General features: G+C 46.3%; 1 protein-coding gene across 1 annotated transcript in view; it reads left to right on the top strand.

The window, feature by feature from the left end:
• The window catches only part of LOC128081490 (serine protease inhibitor Kazal-type 5-like), a 76322-nt gene that overhangs the window by 50771 nt on the left and 5518 nt on the right, over positions 1-20033 (top strand). The window contains exons 2-11 of the mRNA XM_052684767.1: positions 8712-8896; positions 9231-9294; positions 10810-10937; positions 11041-11089; positions 12695-12825; positions 13350-13428; positions 13775-13842; positions 14573-14654; positions 16915-17042; positions 17405-17468. Of these exons, the coding sequence (XP_052540727.1) occupies positions 8778-8896; positions 9231-9294; positions 10810-10937; positions 11041-11089; positions 12695-12825; positions 13350-13428; positions 13775-13842; positions 14573-14654; positions 16915-17042; positions 17405-17468 (912 nt within the window). The 5' untranslated portion in view covers positions 8712-8777. The remainder of the gene's footprint in view (positions 1-8711; positions 8897-9230; positions 9295-10809; positions 10938-11040; positions 11090-12694; positions 12826-13349; positions 13429-13774; positions 13843-14572; positions 14655-16914; positions 17043-17404; positions 17469-20033) is intronic.

Raw genomic sequence — 20033 nt, 5'->3', positions numbered from 1 at the left:
TGAGTTGAAGCCAGACCCAGAAACATTCTACTTTGTTTCTGAACAATGGGACTGTGATTTTTGCATGACGATTCCGGCTTGTAGCTGGTGTGCCATGCTCTGCTTCTAACCATGGCCCACGACTGGTGCTCAGTAGACACTAGAAAATACCCACAATGAATCTAGGCAGTTATGCAACTCTGCACATGAAGTAAAATTCCTTTCTAACCCCTGCAGGCAATCAGTTTACACCCTGAATGATGAGATTTTGATTACCCTTATCTAAGCTACAAATACTGTTAATGGCCATGAAATCAGCTAGCTCTGTTAAGGCCCATCAAAGCACAGATCTTGGTGGCCTTCTGAGCCTGCAAGTCCTTTGCAGCTCCATGGGATGTCATGGTGCTGTGCCGTGGGAAATCCCATCACTATGCAGATGTTATTTGCTGAGGCCCTGTAGATCAAAACCCAACCACCTCCAGCGCAGCAGTTTTTAATGAGCAAATACTGCCCTGGAAAGTGTTGACATTGGGATCGGCAGGCTGCTTCCTCTGAGTTGGTGGGAAGAGCTTGCTGCTTCGATGCAGAGACTGGTTCCAGCATCCTGTTGCCCCAGCCCCATATGGTATGTGTTATAGCTTGGGGAGCAGTTTTGCTCTCCCATTGAGCACACTTCCCAGGGCAGCTCCATTCTTCTGTGAACAAAAACTGTCAAGCTGCAGGGAGGCTCCTGGCGGGAAGGTGGGACCCTTCCCTGGGCCAGGCTGGGAATGCTGCATGAAACAAGACTGGGTGGTGTGCTGGATGCTCACAGATGTGTCTTTCCTTTGATTTTCTGTCCTACATTTCATATCCGGAAAAAGAGCATAAGAAAAGATCCAATTTGAGCCAGAATTCCTTGTACCCTTCAGCCTGGCAGGAGGGAGAGATCGATTAGCTGGTAGGTTTTTGAAGCTAGCTGAGATCAATAAGCCTGGTCAGTCCAGTGTGCTGTGCAAATCAGACCACAGATCATACTAGTGATTCCTGTACCAAGCCTGCCTGAGAGATAGCACTGTTGTTGTGACTTGCAGGAAGATCTCTCACACCACTGGGATGAATGCCAGTGGAAGACCAAGGATGAAGAGACTGAAATAGGTGTGACCCAGAGGATAATGTGGCCTTCTGCATCTTAATATACCCACCTGTGAAATGCAAATAATAACAGGGGAACCCTGTAGGGATTCATTAGTGCTTTGAAGATGGCATGCGTTACGTGCTATTCCTGTGATCTTCCAAAGTTAGCCTTGTCCCTGCCTTTCGGATGTGCACCACTCGTGGTTGCTCACTTCCTGATTCACTTCCCCCTCCTCCCCAGCATCTTCAAGCTAAGTCAGCAGTGGCAAAGGCCTGTCCAGAACAGTCAGCACCATGCTGTGGTGGCTCACGACCTGGGAAGGTGCAAAAGCAAGCCTATGCTCTTATTCAAGCCTGGATTTGCTGTGATTGTACTGCAGATGAGGCAAGGAGACCTGCTGTGCGTGTCACCAACACTTCATGCTGGAGTTTGTGCGGCTGACACACAATACAGTCTATAATCTGTAGTGTTTTTTATGGGTTTAGAGCTAATCATAGTAAAGAGATTTTGGCATGAAAGGGCATGTGGTGACAGGGAAGGTCATGATCCATGGGATGCTGGGTCCGGAGGAGGATGCAGTGCATGCTAGGTTGAGGCAAAGCTGTTAGATGCTTTCCATGCATTGGGGTGTATAAAACATATTCAGATTAAACTTTTCCATATCCTGTCCTTTTGAAGCAGCAAGTCGTGACAGATTCTTCTTGGAGAAGCTTGCTGCCATACCGTGGGCATGTTTCTGAAACTTCTTGCTGCCTCTCTATGCACTGTAATGTGCAGGACTTGCTATGCAACTGAAGTTCTCAGAGGCTGACGAAGTCAGGAAACTCCCACCATTTTTTCTGGCTTCCAGCTCTCCTTTGTGAACTGGCAGAGAGGGAATAGTGCCCCACGATGCTGAGAGTTCACATGACAGCTGTTGCATTTACAGCAATGCAGCCAGGTGGCGTGCAGAGTCAGCTGCTGGGATGCTGAGTTGAGCTGCATACCCAGCACAAGGGTTGTAAATGAGCAGCCACTTGGGAAGGGCACTTCACTGGATCAGAGCGGTGGAGCTTCATTTTTGTTCAGATAGTTCATGCTGGCCGAAGGGAGAGGATCATGATGTAGACCCTGGGTAACTGTGGTGTTGGTGGGATTTCAGGGCTTGCTGCTTTGGAGGTCTGGGCGAAGCTTATATGAGACCTGTTGTAGCATTAGGTACAAACAGGGGAGCTCTGAGGCATTATGTTGCAGTCTGGAAACTCAAACACGTTTCCATTACCTTGGGGTTGACTCTCTTTTTGGCTGACCAATTCCTGGGTTTTGACTGTAGAAGTGGGTGCAAGCCAAAGAATGTCTAGTGTCTTAAATTTTGTTCTTGCATGGGATGTGTGCAGATCTGGTGCCTCCCAAACTGTGCTGAAGAGATGGATGAGACTCACGTCTCTTGTAGTGTGAGGTGGGTGCATAACTGAGTATCTCTGGAGGGGAGGAAGCCATCCTAATGTGGTGACAGCAGAAGTATGTCCTCCGAGGCTCTAAGCAAGGCACCTAGGAGCACAGAATGGGGATAGTCAACATGCAGAGATGCAGCTCAAAATGCTGTTCTGCCTTGCAGTGTTACATGTGACAGCACAATGCTCTACCCTTGATGTTCACTAATTGAGAGCTTCTGATGAGCCCAAAGAAGCTACAAGAAACCTTTTGTTCTCAATCTTAAGTGTTAACAGTGCTGAGAGGCTGATTAAAAATGGGAAAGTGTCTTTGGAGTCCTTGGGCTTTGAAATACCTTGCTCTGGAGATGCAGCTCATACTGCAGTGCCAGAGCTGAGAGCTCTGGACTCTGCTTTGGCTGGAAAGCAAAATATAATCTGCTCTACATTTGGTTTGTTAAATATGCCGAACAGCTATGTCTCTTCTCTTTTAGCCCTGAGGGCTTCTGGCTTGAGAAAGAGATGTAGTGTTGGGCTGGGAAAGAGAAGTTTCAATATTTTAGGGAAATAAGTGTCTAGTGCTGGTTGTATCTAGTGGATACAACCCCTCTGAGAGGGGAAAAGAGATGGTAGGGAGGTAAAAATCATGCAAATTAGGACAGAAAAGGACAGTTCTGATGGGAATAACTTGTAGTTGTATTAAATATGTTAGTTTCCCTACTCGCATTATTTCTCATTAGACATGAAGTTCATTTCCCTGGAACAGAAGCAGAGCAGTGGGAGCTGATCTCACAGGGTGTCTGAACTGATGGGGAGTGGTGATGGAGGAGCAGTGATGGAGCAGGAGCTGCTTGACAGAGAGCTCTGGGACCATTGAGGCTGTGCTGGGTGAGCTTGGCTGGGACTCAGCAAGAGAGGGGAGGAGCTCTGGGCCCTGCAGGTGAGCAGGGCTGGCAGCATGCAGGCATGTGTTGCATTTCTAGTCTCATCTAAGGACTCAGCAGTGACATTAGGTGAATTCTCCTTTACTCATTGAGAGCAATGATAGAGGTGCTGAAGCCACAGCACTTTTTGCAGGGATGAGGGGTTTGCAGTGCAAAAAAAAAAAAAGAAAAAAAAAAAAGAAAAAAAAGGTAAGTTTTAGCACTGCAAGAGGAACAGTCCCTGGGAGAAATTCCAAACTAGGAGGTGAAACATGGCTTTGTTCTTATTAGGGCTCAGTTTACACCCTCAGTAGTGATTTTGGAGATTTCAGCCAAAACACAATGTCATTCTGGGGTGAGAATGGTGCTGCACAGCTCCCACTCTTGGGCATGGAGCACACCCTCAGAGCTGCTTGGATGGGCACTGGCACCCTTCTGGTGAGCAAATACCAAGGCAGAGAATTTAAGTAGGTATGCTGCTAGGAAGCTTTCCCTCAACTAAAACATCCCCGGGTGATACATAACCTACTGGGTTTCCATCTCACAAGAGTTTGCCTAAATTTCATGTTGCTCAGCCTTTTTTTCCTCTCTTGTGTTTTCCCAGTTGCTCCTCCATGATTATTTTTATACCATTTCCCTTTTTTTTTTTTCTTTTTCCTAACTGGGGATGTAAGATAACAGACTTAATGAGCGCTGATCTACCTGGGATGGCATCATTTATAAACTCTTTACTTTTCTTCTGGAATTGAAGCTGAGAAATAAACAAAAGTGTTTTTGCAGCATCTCTTTCTCCAGGCTGCTTTCCTCGATGGCTCAGCACTCTTCAGCTTTAAATCAAGATTACTGAGATGCCATAGCAAATCTATTGCTAAAGCATCAGGATCTTCTCTCCTACAGCACATTTGATCCTGCAATGCAAAATCCCAAGGAAATGAATGGGCTGACTGGATTTCAGTGCAGGACTGAGACTGTATTGGGTAAATCCATCAATAAAGGTAATCAAGTACATAATGCAAGGATTGTTTAATGCACTCTTGCTGTCATGCCTCTTTCTTCTGCTTGGGCTGCTTCTTGCAATTCAAGTACACCAGAACAAATCGTTTAAACTCTATGGGTTTGTGGAATTCTCCCTGTCCCCTTACATCACATTTTGTACTACTGATTTGTTTTCAGGTGGTTGTAATTGGGAAGATCATCTCTTTTTTTTGGACATTTTATTCTGGTTTTGGAACTTCTGATGTTGGTGTGGATTTGAATGGTGGACAGGGTGCAAGGGGTGGGAGGATGGAATGAGAGGCAGCGATCATGGGGTTGTTCCAGGGTCAGGATCTGGATCTCTTCAGCCTTCCTTGACTGCTTCCATCCTCCTTTTGCTGCCAGGGCCAGGATTTGCTCTTGCTTGGTCAGTCCAACTGTGGCTGGTACACAGAGTACTTCCTTCTGGATCAGGGTGGTCGGCCAGTTGTCTTAAATCAACACGCTGTTTTACTTCTTAAGAAGAATAGAGCTTTTAGTGGAAAGATGATCTTAAAAACAAAACCCGTCTAAAGATGCGCCTTCTCTACCACTCTGTGGCTGATTCATGGGAGGACACCTCAGTAACCAAGAATGCCCTTTGTTTTTGTTCTCCAAATAGGATTCTATGCACTTTTAAACTACCATATCCTTGTTTGCTCTTTTCATTGTCGTTCTTTTTCAATTTCTCTCAAGAATTTACTGAGATGTACCATATCAGGCTAGTTGTCTTTTCTTCCCTTTGTCCTCCCCTCTAATTCCATGCGTGAATATGCTTACAGAAACCATACCATGATTCAAGTCAGCACACAGCTCTTTAGATCTTCCATTAACCATCTGTGTGACCTCAGGCAGTTTTCTTTTTCGAATTCACTGCTGTGAATCTGCATGTGATCTAATTTTTTTATTTGAAAAGAAACGTTAAGGATGACCACACACCAAATTAGGTCTTTCTACTCACTTGGCATTGGCTTCAGTTTTAAACACTAGCAAATATTCTGATTTGGGAAATGTGGCAGCAATTTATTATGAGGATTTATACTTGAGCTGAGCTGTGTTGGTGCCTCTGGCCAAATGCATATATCATGCAAAAGTATGGGTTTTTTTCTTTTTTTCCTCCTTCAGATAGCGCTGACCTGCCTCTCCTGTGCAGCCTCTGCCTTCTTACCCATGCTCAGGACTCTTGTGGCTTTGGTCTGCTGGGCTGCCGTTTATCTGCGTTGTTCAAACCTTGTAAATGACTTTTCTCTCACATTTTATTTGCTTTTTCTAGATAACAGTACACCTGGCTCCTTCCCATGTATTCACATTCTGATACTTTGATGTCATCTTGTTCTTTTCATGCATCTACTGAGAATCTCTGTCCTATGGAACAGTAACCTTCATATTTCATCATTTCTTTGGGAGAGGCCTAAGGAGGGCTGATTGGTCTCCCAAGTGCCAGGTGGGCTGAGAAAAGGTTTTTCATCAATAACACTGCTCTTCATTCTGAAGATAACTGGGAGAGATGGGGAAGGGATGAGGATTCTGCAGTAAGCTTTTTCTACGTGACCTGTAAGAGCAAATTTGAAATCTTTCAACAGGACCTCAAGCAAGTTTTTCAAGCTTGTCTGAATGCTTACTATTTAGGTTCCAACAGGATTGCTTTAATAAAAACTGTCCACCTTCCAGAGGTCTTGACTGACCCAGTCTTTCCATTGTCTACTAGGACAAAATAGCTCAAACAAAATCCTTCCAGCTTATTTTGAGATAGGAAATGGTATTTATGGTATGCCAGAGTGATACCTCTGTCTTACAAACCATTCTAAATATGGGAAGAATTCCCCTCTCTATGTGTAAGGGAAAATGAAACGATCCGTTTGTAATTTTCTTACCTTGACAAAATGCAGGGAGTGACTCAAGTATGTCCCATCCTTATGGAAATTAATTGTGTTAATGGGATGATTAGAATTTAAAGCTACTGTCATCAGACTGGTTTTTGTGGCTAATGATGGTTCTTGGGAAGATTATGTCATAATGAAGGCGGAGAACCTGGTCATCTATATATATGTGATCTGACCTGAGCCTTTTCTTTGGGTCTCATTGAGCAATGCGCCAATAGAGGCAACGTAGGCGAACAGCTGCCACCCTCACCATGAAAATAGAAGGTGCTTCGGTGGTCCTTGCTCTGGCTTTTTTCTGCTTCTTCTCAGGTTAGTAAACTCTGATGCTCTCTGTGCTGGAATCTGGCAGTGGAACAGCACTTAAAGACAGTGAAATAGAGGATTAGAGAGGCAGTGCTGTTTAAAATCAGCAGTGATGTAACCAGAAGACCACTTTTTTTTTTTTTACTGTACTACTCATGAGACTGATTTTAACACATTTTATAATGTTTTTTTTCTTTTGCATGTGACAATGGTGAATTTCCTCCATATTCAAGTGCAACTATCTATATTTAGTGGAGTTAACAGTTAAAAAAAAATCCTGAAACTAAACCTCCCAACTGCTTATGTGGAAGAATAAAAATTTCCAGCCAGACTGAATTTTTGCATAAAAGTCTAATTTTGAACAAAAATATACTACACCTTCTGGTGTGTTCAGAAAAATGGGAATTTCTAGTCGATTTTCTCGTTAGTGAGTGCATTTTCATATGGCTGCAATAGGGAAACTTGAGCAGGAGCTCAGGTTTGATGCAGTGGTCTTTCACTTTACTGTTTATGCTGAAAAAGATGTAATGAAAGATTTCTCGATAGTTCCATGTGATGCCACAGATGATGCAAGAGAAAAGGATGAAACATGTATTATACATGCTCTAAATGGCTTAGTAGAAAGGAACAGATATCAGCAGCTCATCTACTGAGTCATTAATTCTGTAATTTGTATGAAGTACTGCAAATGGAATGGGTCTTGAAAAGGAATTTGAAGCTTTGGACAAACAACGATATTATGGGCTGGCTTTGGTATCCCCATTTAAGATGAAGATGAAAGCCAATATTTGGATGAGGTTGATACGACTGCCGCTGCAGTGGGAGTAGAAAAATAAACAGTTATTAACGCAACCTTGAAATTGGGATTTTAAGACTGAGAAAAGTGACACATTAAAGGAGGGCACGAAGATGCAAACAAGAAAAAAACGGTGATTTTTGTCATTTGAATGACAAAAAGCAGCAGTGTTCTAGAAAGTCTCTAATGCTTAGTCCTTTCTGTCAATGTACAATAATGTATTGGATTAGCTTTTATCTAGAGGTATTTGGGTGGATTAGGAAACTGCATCAAATATTTTAATTAAATGCTTTTGATTTAAAACTTCCTTTCAAAGACTTTGTATGGTTTCATTGTTGTTTATTTTCTGCTGCAGATGTTGCCAGCCAAGCTTCAATTAAGGCGAGTCCAACCTTTTCTATTCTGTCTTTCCTTTTGTATTGCCAACTGCACTGCTTAATGCATGCTCTAAGCAAAGTCATACAGACAAACCGTACTGAAAGATCATCGTGCTTTTCCTGTGGCTGAAAGAGAGGAGTTATTTTCTGTGTGTAGAGACAGCCAGCAATGGCTCTAGCTGTGTGCTTGGTGTGTGATGCTGAACAAACATCCAAACTGCTCTGGAATGAGGTTAGAAATGGCGTGAGCTGTATTTCTAGTGATATTTCAAAAATGTGCTTCTGATCCAGAAGAAACTCCCATTTCTGGTAACTTCTGAGTTTGATAATTATAATAATCAAGCCAAGTCCTTTGAGACTCAGAAAAATGATTTGATTCAATGGCTGAGAAGTCAGCTTCGTTCATGTTTAATCAAATAAGCTTCTCTCTCCTTAGTAAAGACCCTTTTGGAAAACATAGTAGCCAAAAATAACTAAATGCTTCATTAATTCTCTACAGCCCGCATCCCCAGTTCCCCGCAGAAGAAGCGATTGGCCGATGCAGCGTTAGACATTATTGCTGCCATCCCTGAGGAGTGTGCTTTTGTGGTTTGTCCCTTGCACCCAAATCACTCCTCAGTTACTCCACTCTGGCCAATTGCTTTCACCTCCTGCTGGCACTTCCAGGGCTGTATGTTATATTCAAGAGCATAATATAGAGTCTTCCCCTGCAGCGGGCTGCAATTTGCAGCTGTATGCAAATTAAGTGCGTATTTCTTTTCTCATGAATAATGGCCTTTGCAGTGAGTTTTGAACTTTCTTCTTGCCTTGGGAGCCATGAGCAGATCTCTGAGTGCAGCAAGGGATGGGGGGGAGAGTGTGAGAGCCCCAGCTACCAGACAATCAAATGTGAATGAACTGTTTGCAGGACCTTGATGGCCTCCGAGAGAGCCCTCCGTTGACTGTCCTCCTCCGTGCATTTCAGAATGAGTGCATGAAAATCTGGTCCCTCCTTCGCAGTGGGAAGTTCTCCTGTCACACTAACAGGCAGCCCATCAGAGGACCCGATGGCAGGAGGGACCTCAACAAGTGCCTGATGTGCCAGCGGCTGCTGTGAGTATCGGCCCCTTGTAGCCCTGGGCCAGCCAGTGCAGATTGCAGTTGGCCAGCAAACCAGTGGACCCAGCAGTGTTTTGTTTCTCTAGAGGATGTTGAATAGGATGGGAACAACTGGATGCTAGGCAGTGAGAAATGATGGCAAAATGCCACCAGTGAGGAGATGCTGAATACCCTGAGCATGTCTCATGGGGCTGGAGTCCTGTTCTGTCCCACTGCATTGCACAACAAGGAGGTGGGGTTGGCAGGGCTGCTTTTAATCACCGGTTATTTTGGCTTTACGTCTGAGCACTGCGCGCCACTCTGTTGCTCACACCTCCCTTTCTTGTAGGGAAAGATACTCCAGAAACAAAGGGAGTGGTGAAGAAGCAAACAGGAACGTGAACTCTGGAGAGGTGAGGTGAAACGTCGCTACTCAGCTGGCCAGCAGCAGGGTGATGCTGTGGGGTGGCCCCTCTGCTTTCTGACCTGTTCCCTGCCCACAGTGTGGGGAACGCCAGCTTAGCCAATGTGCATAGGTCTGGTGATGCTCAGGGCAGAGCAGCTGGAGCAGCAGCAAGCTTTGTGCTATCTGCCAGAGTAAAAGAAACCTAAACTGTCCACCCAGTCTCGGGCAATTACTAACACAGCACCAATGGTCAGTGTTTGGCCAGAGCATAGGCTAAGGAAGGTTCCTCCTGTTTATAAAGCACACAGTTGGCATCTGGCAAGTAATTAGCGATGGCGCATGAGAGCTCTGACTAGGGCAGGGTGTGGGACAGGCTGGATCTAATTGTGCCCTGTTTATCTTGTTGATGCACATGGCTGGTTTCTTTCACCCACAGCTGTCTCTCTAGACAACATACGTTTATGGAGAGGGACTTGTCTTTTCCAGTCTTGGGTTTTCATTCAGAATTGGAGTGAGCTGCTTTCCATCAGATAGCATTGGCTGTTGTGATTTATACTTTTACACCTCCTGGCTAAGCAGGATAACTTTCTGGCTCTGCTGTGTCCAGGCAATTTAAATGATTTATAAAGCATAGCTGTTCTAGGGAAATCTTTTTTAAACATTTGACTTGCCTATGTGTTGTCCTAAAGGCAGAAGGACTGTTCCAGAGTGTCAGGCAAGACCTACATTGGACTTCATTGTTCAGCCACCCATTCAGTGTGGCTTTTGGCAATGAATGCTCTGGACTTGACTTTTCCCTACCTGCAGAGCAGGGATAAGCTATCAAACCATCTCCTGTGAGGGGAGAGGAAAAGAAACCTTAAACATTCTGAATAAAGGAACTTTAAGACTCAGAATAGCATGGGGGATGCTGGTGCCCCAGACCTGTTTGTTGGTCCAGAAGGTCATAGGAAAACTGCTCAGAAGAAACAGAAATGCTTAAGAAGGTTTTACTGCAAAAATCTTGTGATGTTAACACAATGTCACGTTGGGCAGAAGGTACAAATGCTCCCTCCTATCCCTGCATACTTGGAAGCCTGAGCTATGGAAGGGTTTTTTGTTGTCTGCAGCCTCTTTGCTGCCCTCTGCTTTTTAAGATTCTGGGTAGTGTGCTCCCTCAGCAGTTTGAGAAAGCAACATCTTCATGCAAAATTAAACAAGAAGGTGTTGCTTTTATACTTAGAGTAGAATCTAAGTTCTTCAGGCAGGCTCTTGCGTGCCTCCTCTATTAGAAATAAAACTCCCCTGGATCGGAAGACAAATGTGCTCAGCCAAGAACACAGATTTATTTGCTTTACGTTGCGTGCTATGGTTTAAGAAAAACGCACCAGGCAAACAATTTATGGTTTGCCACTGAGTTATGCCTGAAGGAAACACAACTGCTAGAGATGTAATTGATTGGGCGGTGACGCTGTGTGGATTCATGGGAGATGCATCTTGGTCAGCATATCTGTGTGAAACCACATTTCTGGTGCTGCTGCAGGATGAGTGCCGGGAGTTCCGGGATCTGTTCAAGAACGGGAAGCTTTCCTGCACGAGAGAGAACGATCCCGTCCGGGATTCCTCGGGGAAGCAGCACAGCAACAAGTGCATCATGTGCGCGGAGAAGTTGTGAGTAGAGGAAACCACTGTTTGCTATTGAGAGTGGTAATGGGGCCGGGTTGGGCTCCTGCAGCAATGTTCTCTTCACTTTCTCATCCTTCTTTGCTTTCAGCAAAAGGGAGAATGAGCAGAAGGCAACTTCAACCAGAGGGAAACAAAAGGTGAGATTAAAGTATTGGGTCAATATACAAATCTATAGGATTCTCACCCAGTATTACCACACTCAATTTCTTTGTCACTTTGGAGATCCACGTGGCTTTCCCTGCCTGTTTCTCACTGATGCCCTTTCATGCCCTGAGTGAATAGTTTGTGTGAATGCTGTGGTCTATCCCACTGACTGCAGTGACATGGGGACAAACCCCATCACAATAAGAAGCTGAGCAGAGCTGCCCTGACATCTGGCATGAGGGCAGAGCAGGCACTGCTGCTGAGAGCACTAATGAGGTTGAAAAGAAAATCTGGGTGAAAAGCTTTAAATGTGAGCTCTGAGATGCTCAAAAGTTCGTTATGTAGTGGGAGGAGAGTTCAGTCCTGTGCTATCCCTAGGGTGGCTCGGTTTCAGCTTTCCCTGATTGGAAACCTCACTCTCATGACGCAGCCACTGTGACCTTGTGCACTGATACTTCTCTGGTGAGAGCAATTCAGCAGTGTGGGAAAAAAAAAAAAGCACTAAGTAAATCTTGCCATTTCTGTCTTGCTAGGAACTGGTACGGTCCCCTTAAGCCTCATTCTTGGGGATAATCCTGTTTCAGTGCTTTTCCTAATAACAGTGGCACAAAAAAAAAATGGAAGTATTAATGAAACTTGCTGATGGCAAAGCTGGGAGGGAGGATCAGCAGATCACTCAGGACTAATTGGATAGCACTGAGGCCTGGAGTAATAGAAACAAGATAAAATGTAATAACAGAGAGTGCAAGATCACACAGGCAGTGATTAACGAGAATTCCTGCTCATCAATTAGAAATGACAAAGGATAAGAAAGCTCTGCATTTATTAGTGGGTCACGGATGCGGCAGGCCTGCGAAGGAGGCAAATGCACATCTCAGCAAGGTTTGTGCAGCAGAGGTTGGGCTGACAGCAAATCTTCAGAAATACTGCTTTAAAGGGAGAGGGCTTGAGAGATACTATTAGGGAGAAGCAGTTCTGCCACAGTAGCTCTGGGGTTCACCTGGGGTTTGGCTCATTGCCTCACTGTGTCCCTCCTTCACCCTCCCAGTGTCGCACTGGGAAGGTGTGGGTAAAAAGTAATGGTTAAGTTATGATGCTTATGGTTAAGATCTGGTTATGCGCCTCCTGTATCTGCTATTTGGAGTTGGCTTACTTGCAGGGCCTCAAGTAGCTGGCTTAAAAATGGGGACTTTAAAGCATGTTTGTATTGTGCTGTCATGCTTTAGATATTGCTGCTTGGTCCTCAAAGTGCTGTTGGTTGTGGGGGGGACTTCTTGCTTCCAATGTGAATTTTTCAACTTCAGAAAGAGCTGTATTAAGGGCAGTGGGAGAAGTGGGAGGGACCCCATTACCACATCACTAGCATGCTCTGGATAGCCCCACGTGGAGCATGACAATTAGAGCATGGCAGAGAGCTCCTGACACGTGCCGTGCAGACAGAGGCACCTGTCGCTTTTCTGACTCACTGTTTGCAGCCATGTGGCTGTGCCACACACCCTCTTCTATCTCTCATACCCGGGCTCTCCTGTGGTGCGTTGGGAAGTCTCTGAAGATGAGAGGGATGTGGCAGGGTGCCCTAACTGCTGCTCCTTCCGTAGGATGACTGCAGTGAGTACCGTTCCCAGTTTGAGGCTGGCGGGCGGCTGTCCTGCACACGGGAGAACGACCCTGTCCGGGATTCCTCTGGCAAGCAGCACACCAACAAGTGCCTCATGTGTGCTGAGAAGCTGTGAGTACAGTTCCTGGCAACAGCAAAGAGGGAAAGCTCATGCTGCAAAACTGCAGCTTCTGCCTGTGTGGCTGCACCTGGGCAAGTCCCGAATCCCAGCAGCCCCCCAAGAGCTGCTCCTGCAGTAGGGCTGTGGCTATTGCCCCTCTTCCTGCCCTCCCCCTTAACCCCTCAGGGAGCAGAGGAGAAGCAGGGTTGATAGAGAGCAGCCCTTTCCTTGGGGCAGCTCCCAAGGGGTTTCCCACGCATGTACTTTGCCTTCCAGATGCTCTCTCTCTACTCCCATAGAGCATATGCAGAAGCAGCCCTGATATGAAAGCAGCCACCTGGAGCCGGGATGTAGCGTACAGTGGGAATGGTGAGGAGAAGGGAAAAGGCTTAGGGGTGGGAATTAGGTGCAGGGCCACCAGGGATGGGGAGGCTGGTGCCTAATGACATGATGCTGGCTTGCAGGGCAGCCCAAGGTCCTGGCAGCATTTGCACCGCCACAGTGCTCCTTTCTTTCTCCTCTCCTCTTTTTCCAGCAAAAAAGAAGCTCAAAGAGGAGGTCAGTCTGGAACTGCCCAGCGCAACAAACAGTCTGCTTCAGAGTGTGCAAACCAGGTGAGACTGAGCTCAAAGCATCACCAGGCTTGGGAAAAGGGGTCAGTGGGTCTGGGGACCCTGATGGTCAAGGGTTACCTGTGGTCCTGGTGCTTGAGGTGCAGGAGCCTGCTGGTGAAGGCAGAGAGGCAAGTTGCATTACAAGCCCTGCTAGTTAATGGGATTGTGTATGAGCATACGTAGTGGGCAGTTCTGGACTCCTCTATAGTGCAAGCATCAGAGCTGCTTCTTCATAAAGAGCCCCATGGTTCCTAGGGTCTAGGGGAATGAGAAGGAGGGACAGGAGCTGCTTTAATCTCACTGCTTTCCTGCTTGGTTTTAAAACACGATCCTGTCCATTTTCCAGAGGAGCTGCAGTGGCTCAGGGTTACAGCAGGGTATGAATGAGAGACGGCCATTCTCCACAAACAGAGGGTGAGTACAGCAGCACTGGGATCCCGGCCTGGCCCTGCAACTCCTGGGGTCTTGACACTGGGAGAAAACATATAGAATAGGGCATATGCACAACCCTCTTTCCTTTTCAAAGGCATTCTTGCTTCCCCTGCACACAAAGCAGTGGTGACTGCTGTGCTCAAAATCCCTCCCTAGCCTTGCCCCCTGGATCCTGCCTCCTGGCAGGCACACTCCTGTCTTGTTGCCTGGCCCATTGCATCCCCATCTGCTGACCTGAGGCAGTGCTGCGTGCACCATGTGCTGTCTGGGCACTGAGCAACCCTTCTGGGATTTTAGGCCTGCAAGACTCTGGCAGGGCTCAGTTGCTGTGTTGTCTAAGCCTTGAGGAATTCTGTTAATCTTCCTGCTTTTTGCTGGTGCAGCCCATTCATCTGCCCCCAGCCAGCACTGCCAGCAGACAGAGTGCAAAGATCTCCATAGCAGAAATGGCTGTAGCACATTCAGGGACCAGGTTTCTGGGATCATCGCTATAATGGGCATCTGTTGCTGACCACCCCTAAGGACTCAAAGGTCCTGTTGCAGGGATTCCCTCCATCCCACGGCAAGCCAAATGCCCTGTTGAAAAACAATGTGCAAAATAATGGCAGTGCACCTTAGTGCAGTTTAATTCCACCCTGGGGTGATGATGTGGCTGAGTGCATCTGCACACCTGTGGCTGTGCCATGAGCTCTGCGCTTTCTCTCCCTGCCAGCCCACAAGGAAACTTGGCTCAGGACTGCAGCCCGGCACCTGGCCGCCAGGGACAGAGCGGAGGCACCAACACCTACCAGCCGGTATGCCCAGCTCCCACGGGTCAGGCACAGCCTTTCCCAGCAGCTGCCCCAGTTTCTGTTGTCAATATCTAGCCTCACACTGAGACTTGTGTCCTTGGAGGGGTTTAAGTGGGTGGTAGAGTCTATACTCTGATGCCTTCCCCTGGCATCAAAAAGGAGTGAGGCTGGATGTGTCCAAATGGGAGTCTCTGAAGCCAGTGCTGCTGGAGTTGGCTCGTTGTAGAAATAAGTCAGGTATGGGAGAGCGTCCTCCAGGAGGTGATGGTGGTGGCCCTTCTTGAATGCTGAGATGTTGGGTTAAAGACCATGGCCAGAGCAGGGTGCTGGGGCTGACTGGGGGGCTGACAAGAGGAGGGGAGAGGGAGTAGTGGAGGAGGACACACTGAGCAATAGATAACGACTGTATGTGGAATCATGTGGGAGGGAGAAGAGGGTGTATGCTCTCTCCATCTCCACAAGAAGAAAATTTGTTATTTTTAACGAAGCTAAACTAGAAATTATGAAACTAATAGGAGAAAATAAGTTACTATAAAAAGGATGACTAACCTGTGGATCTTGCTGTCACAGGGTGTTGCCAAGAGCTACAATGATTAAAAAAAATGACTTGCCACTTATAGTCCATACAGCAATTTAGTACCATTTTGGAAGGGATAGGAAATGCCTTTCTGTGGGGCTGGAGGGACTGACTGCAGACTGCCTTAACTCTCTCTGAAGTGTCTGTCACCGACTGCTCTTAGAAAAATGATATTAGAATAGAAAAAGCTGGGAGGCGGTTCAGATAGGGCAGTTTTAATGCATTCCAGAGGAAGCATTAGGCATAATAATGCCAGTCTGCTTCAGGGCTTAGTGGTATTTCCTGATAGGTCTGGTGAAGGAGTGGATGCTGATCAGCCTGACTGACAAGGAGTGATTCAGAGAGCAAACCTGCCCCTCTCCTCACTCCAGGGCCACCCGTGAGCTTTGTCCCAGGGCAATGCTGTCCTGAAGGAGAGGCAGCAGTCACTGTGGGGGACTGCTGGTGTGGCCGTGGTTGTACACGTGTGGGTCACACTGTGGGCAGCGGTGTCTGGTGTGTGGGAAGGCATCTGGCAGGGAACTGCAAAGGTCAGCACTGTGTGTCTTCGTGTCATCATTAATTACCCAGATGAGGGAGGAAGCAGCACATTAATGAAATTAGCAAGTGATGTTTAAACAGAGGGTGTTACTGCAGCACCCGGTGCCACTGAACCCCCTGCGTTGCCCAGCTGGGAAACCTTTGTTCTCCACAGTGCTTTCAACCCCATAGTGCTGCTGACCCAGCAAAGCAATGAGCCGTTGCTCTGTGCTGAATGGTGTTTCTCCAGGTGGGACAGGAGGCAAAATGTCCTGCCTGCAGCTCTTCTCCGATTGCACCATTTGCAGTCATTGCAACACCTTTTATAGGACCTGGAGAAGGAGATGGGAACATAGAATTCACTCCTTTTGTCTCTGCATTTTTTTTTTTTTTTTTTTTTTTTTTTTTTTTTTTTTTTTTTAGCCTTTGGTGCCCACCTTCAGCAGAGGTGGGCAGTGAGGCTGAGGAAGAGAGAGGGCTGTAGGATCTCCGACCTCTGCTCTCTGAAACTTGCCATGACTCCACAGGCACCTGTGTGCCAGTGTGCTTGTGGGGCTACAATCTAATCATGAGGAGTCTTGTTTCTCCTGCTCTGAGCTCCTTCTAGCTGTGCCACGTCTGCTTTGTAGGAAAATCAATGCCTAGATGCTCCTGCTGTCATGCTCGAGAAGAAACGAGAGGGCACGCTTAATTAGTCAGAGCTATTCATACATGTTTGCATCTCTTCGTTCTGTGGGTGTCAAGTCGTGCTGCGTGTCGGGCTGCCCTTGGGCGGCTGAACTTGATTGTCGAGGTTTTCCCTTCGTTTCTGCCAAGTGTCTTGCAGAAGCAACAAGCGTGAAAGCCCTGATAAAGGACTAGGGACAGGTAGCAGACGTTTCTTGTGTTCTTGTGGATTTGCAGGGAGAGATAAATGTGCCCTGGACTGAGATGTCAGGGTGGATCAGATGAGTGGGTCTGTGCCTGGAAGTGGGGTCAGGGTGGCTTTGTCCCCAAATTGTGGCTGCTTGGCCCAGCAAGAGTTGTTATTTCTTTGCTGAAGGTGTGATGGATGTGCTGCAGGGCAGAGGGGCTCAGGGCAATGCCTGGTTTGTGATCCCTTTAAGTTGTGCCTAGGAGGGTCTTGCAAAAGAACCAGCACCAAATGTGATTTCTTTTTCTCTTCAGCTGGACTGTGATCGAATTCTGCACGGGGTAAAGGGTGGAAGGATTTTCTGCAGCGAATCCTCACAACCCGTCTGTGGCACTGATGGGAAAACATACAAAAATGAATGTGACTTGTGTTCAGCTGCCATGTGAGTAGGCGGAGAGATTTCAGTAATACAGGGCCATCCACCGTTCCCGAGTGTCTTTTGCAGCACACTGTTTGTTTTGATATATCATGACTCACTATCAAGTGTGTCCTTGGTGCCTCGCTGTTAAGCAAACATAGATCAAATGTCTGAGATTAATCTGATGACAGCTAATTAAGATACACAACTTTCCAGAGTCCCTTATTCCCTTTCTGCCCAATCATAGGATTGTTTGGGGAGTAATAAATGCCATCAAATTGGAAGTAGCATCAAAGCTTTAAGGAGCCCACAGAGGACCGCCGTGACGATGTCAGAGAGCTGTGGCACTGGAAGTGAATAAGCAATGTCTTGTCCTCCCTTTGCAGGAGAGCATCAGTTTACATCACGGTAAACTATCGAGGTGAATGCCGAAAGACTGTCCCTGAAATGGTAAGTGCCTCCCTGCTATGGCATCCTGTTTTCTGTTCTGGGTGTGTGCTGGAGTCCCAGCCTGGATCCTGTATTTATGGTGGGATCATCAGAGCCCTGTTAGCAGGGTGCATGTAGTCCACGTGTGTAAACATACTTCAGATTCAGATTTAAGCCATTTTGAGGCATAATTTCCATGTTTTATCCAGACTGTATGGTAGGAAAGTGACATGCCTGGGAAAACATGTGGCTTTTCTCCTGGGATTTTGGTGAGGCCAAAAAAGACTGCAATTGTATAAATCATAAGGATCTAATTTCCCAAATGATATCCAGGGATTTGGTTGGGAAGGAAATGTATTCCCTAAGTGGTATTCTTTCGGGAAAGGTCTTGAGTCTTGTGTGATTCTCCTATAGTAGCTAAGTCAAAGATTTGTCAGTGATGCGTTGTCTTCCTACACATGGCAGCTCAGCAGCATCCAGAGCTTTGATTTGGAGCCTGTCCTAATCTGTGTGTTTTGGGTGTATGGGACTGACCTCAGTGTTGGCATGGACTGCTGAGAAACTGAATATTCATCCCCAGGGAAACATTGACGTTTACTCCAATTCCATACCTGGAATGGATCAAAATATCAAATCAGCCAAATGGAGAAGTTGTGCAAGATTTTTTTTTTTTTTTTTTTTTTTTCAATGAGAGAGATGGCTTCTGAATATGAATTTGCTGACAGTGTTTGTAGGTAAAACAGTATTGCTTGTTGAAAAGCTTTAGAACAAAATTACCATCATAAGGCTTTTACTTTGCTCATTGCCAGGATATCCACCCATACCCAAAACTTTAGAAATGAGGCATTCCCATTCCTCTTCCTCTCTTCTGTGAGGTACCAGAGTGCTCTCAACACTGTTTAAAGCTGAAGAAAAAGTGAGAGAAAAACAGTTTTGCTTGTGATCATGCTGTGGAGGTCTGTGTGTCTTGTTCTTTGGTGTGATGAAGCCATTGCTGGTTCATGTATGCTGGGAGTGGAGACACTATGCATACCTGTTGGTGGCTGTGCTTGTGCTGCTGGAGACAGACAAGGTTGGGTGTACCATGGTAACTGAAAACCAGACAGGATTTCCTCAGAGTTGTGTCTGGGCTGCGATTCCTCACCATTCTGTGTTTTACCAAGATGTTACAGCTCTTGGGTCTCTGCAATTAGAGGAATATGCCATAATGCCAGAAGTCAGACAATTTGTAGCTATTCCAAGGAGAGCTGGAAGCAATTAAGTGGAAGTGATAAGATTTTTCCACTGGGGAAAATCTTCCACAAAAACATCCCTCCAAACAAAGACTTATTATTTCTTTCTTTATGTATATTGTGTCACCTGAAGAATCAGATTGGAAATTTCTGGAAGCCCATTTCCTTAGCAAACCCCTTGTGTCCATCAAAGACTTCCCTTTTTTCTCAGTTGGAAGCTTATGGACAATGTACTGATCAGTGTTATTTTCTGCCACTTGAATTTCATGCTAACATTCAGCTTAATGCATCCTTCTGAAGGCCCAGGCACTCACTGTGTGTGGAGGAGATCACAGTGCCTTTGGCATCAGAAATGGTTTTAGGCTGTTGCAATGTGCAGAACAAAGATGTGAAGGCCCAAAGACTTGAGTCTTGGAAAAATGTTGCTGCCCAAAAGTGTAGTTTGTCCTTGAGTTGTGTTTTGAAATTAGCCACGGTAATGCTGTGCTGCCTGAGAAAACGTGTGTCCAAGCTCAGAGCCTGCAGCCATTCCTTCTAGCAAAGCTCCTCCTGGATTTCCAAGTCTGTGGCAGTCCTTCCCTAACAGCGGCTGCATTGCCAGCAGGGAGGGATGGCTGTAGGAAGGGACAGGAGAAGTCTGGCTGGACAGAGATCTGACGTTAAAGGGTGTGACTGGACAGCATGCACTGATGTGGTGGAAAACCTTCCTGCAGAGAGAGCCCTGGGGCTGGCTGGCAGCAGGGCCCCTGCTGCATGTGTGAGGTCTGAGCCATCAGCAGCCAACTCTGATCCTGTTCTGCTTTACTGCAGATGAATGTAGCAGAGTCCAGGGTTTCGATTTTTATTTTTAACAAGGCAGCTGGCCGCTGCGTCCTCCATGTGTCCATGTGACATACAGCTGTATTAATGGTGGGTCTTCCCAGAATGTTTAGCTTTCAGTGCTGTATTTTTTTTCTTGCAGTTTCTCTTTTTGTTCAGCTGCTTTTTCACAGATCTCCCATGCGATAGACACCAGTCTGTCCATGTTAGTTAACAGGTCAGGCAGAAAAAAGGATATCCAGTTTCTCCTTTTTAATCTGTTTTCTAAGAATAGAGAACTCCCAGATTTCTAATGGGCAAGGCCATTTTCTTACAGTGCTCTTTTTGTCATGCCTTTCTTAAGAATGTAGAAGAAGGGGAGAAGAAAAGAAAAAAAACCAAACAAACAACAAACCAGGACCTTTTCCAGCTAGATATTAGTTTTGGAAAGCACGTAGATCCAGGCTGAAATTTGTCTGTTTTCTGAGGCTAACAGTGACCCACCCACTGCCCCAGTGCCACTCTGCATCCCAGCTGGTTCCTGTGGCCACTGAGC

Source organism: Tympanuchus pallidicinctus, unplaced genomic scaffold (genome assembly GCF_026119805.1).
Source record: "Tympanuchus pallidicinctus isolate F22 unplaced genomic scaffold, pur_lepc_1.0 scaffold21, whole genome shotgun sequence".
In the NCBI taxonomy this organism is placed as follows: Eukaryota; Metazoa; Chordata; class Aves; order Galliformes; family Phasianidae; genus Tympanuchus; species Tympanuchus pallidicinctus.
Note: the sequence above shows the minus strand (reverse complement) of the source record. Positions and strands in the feature narration are given on the sequence as shown.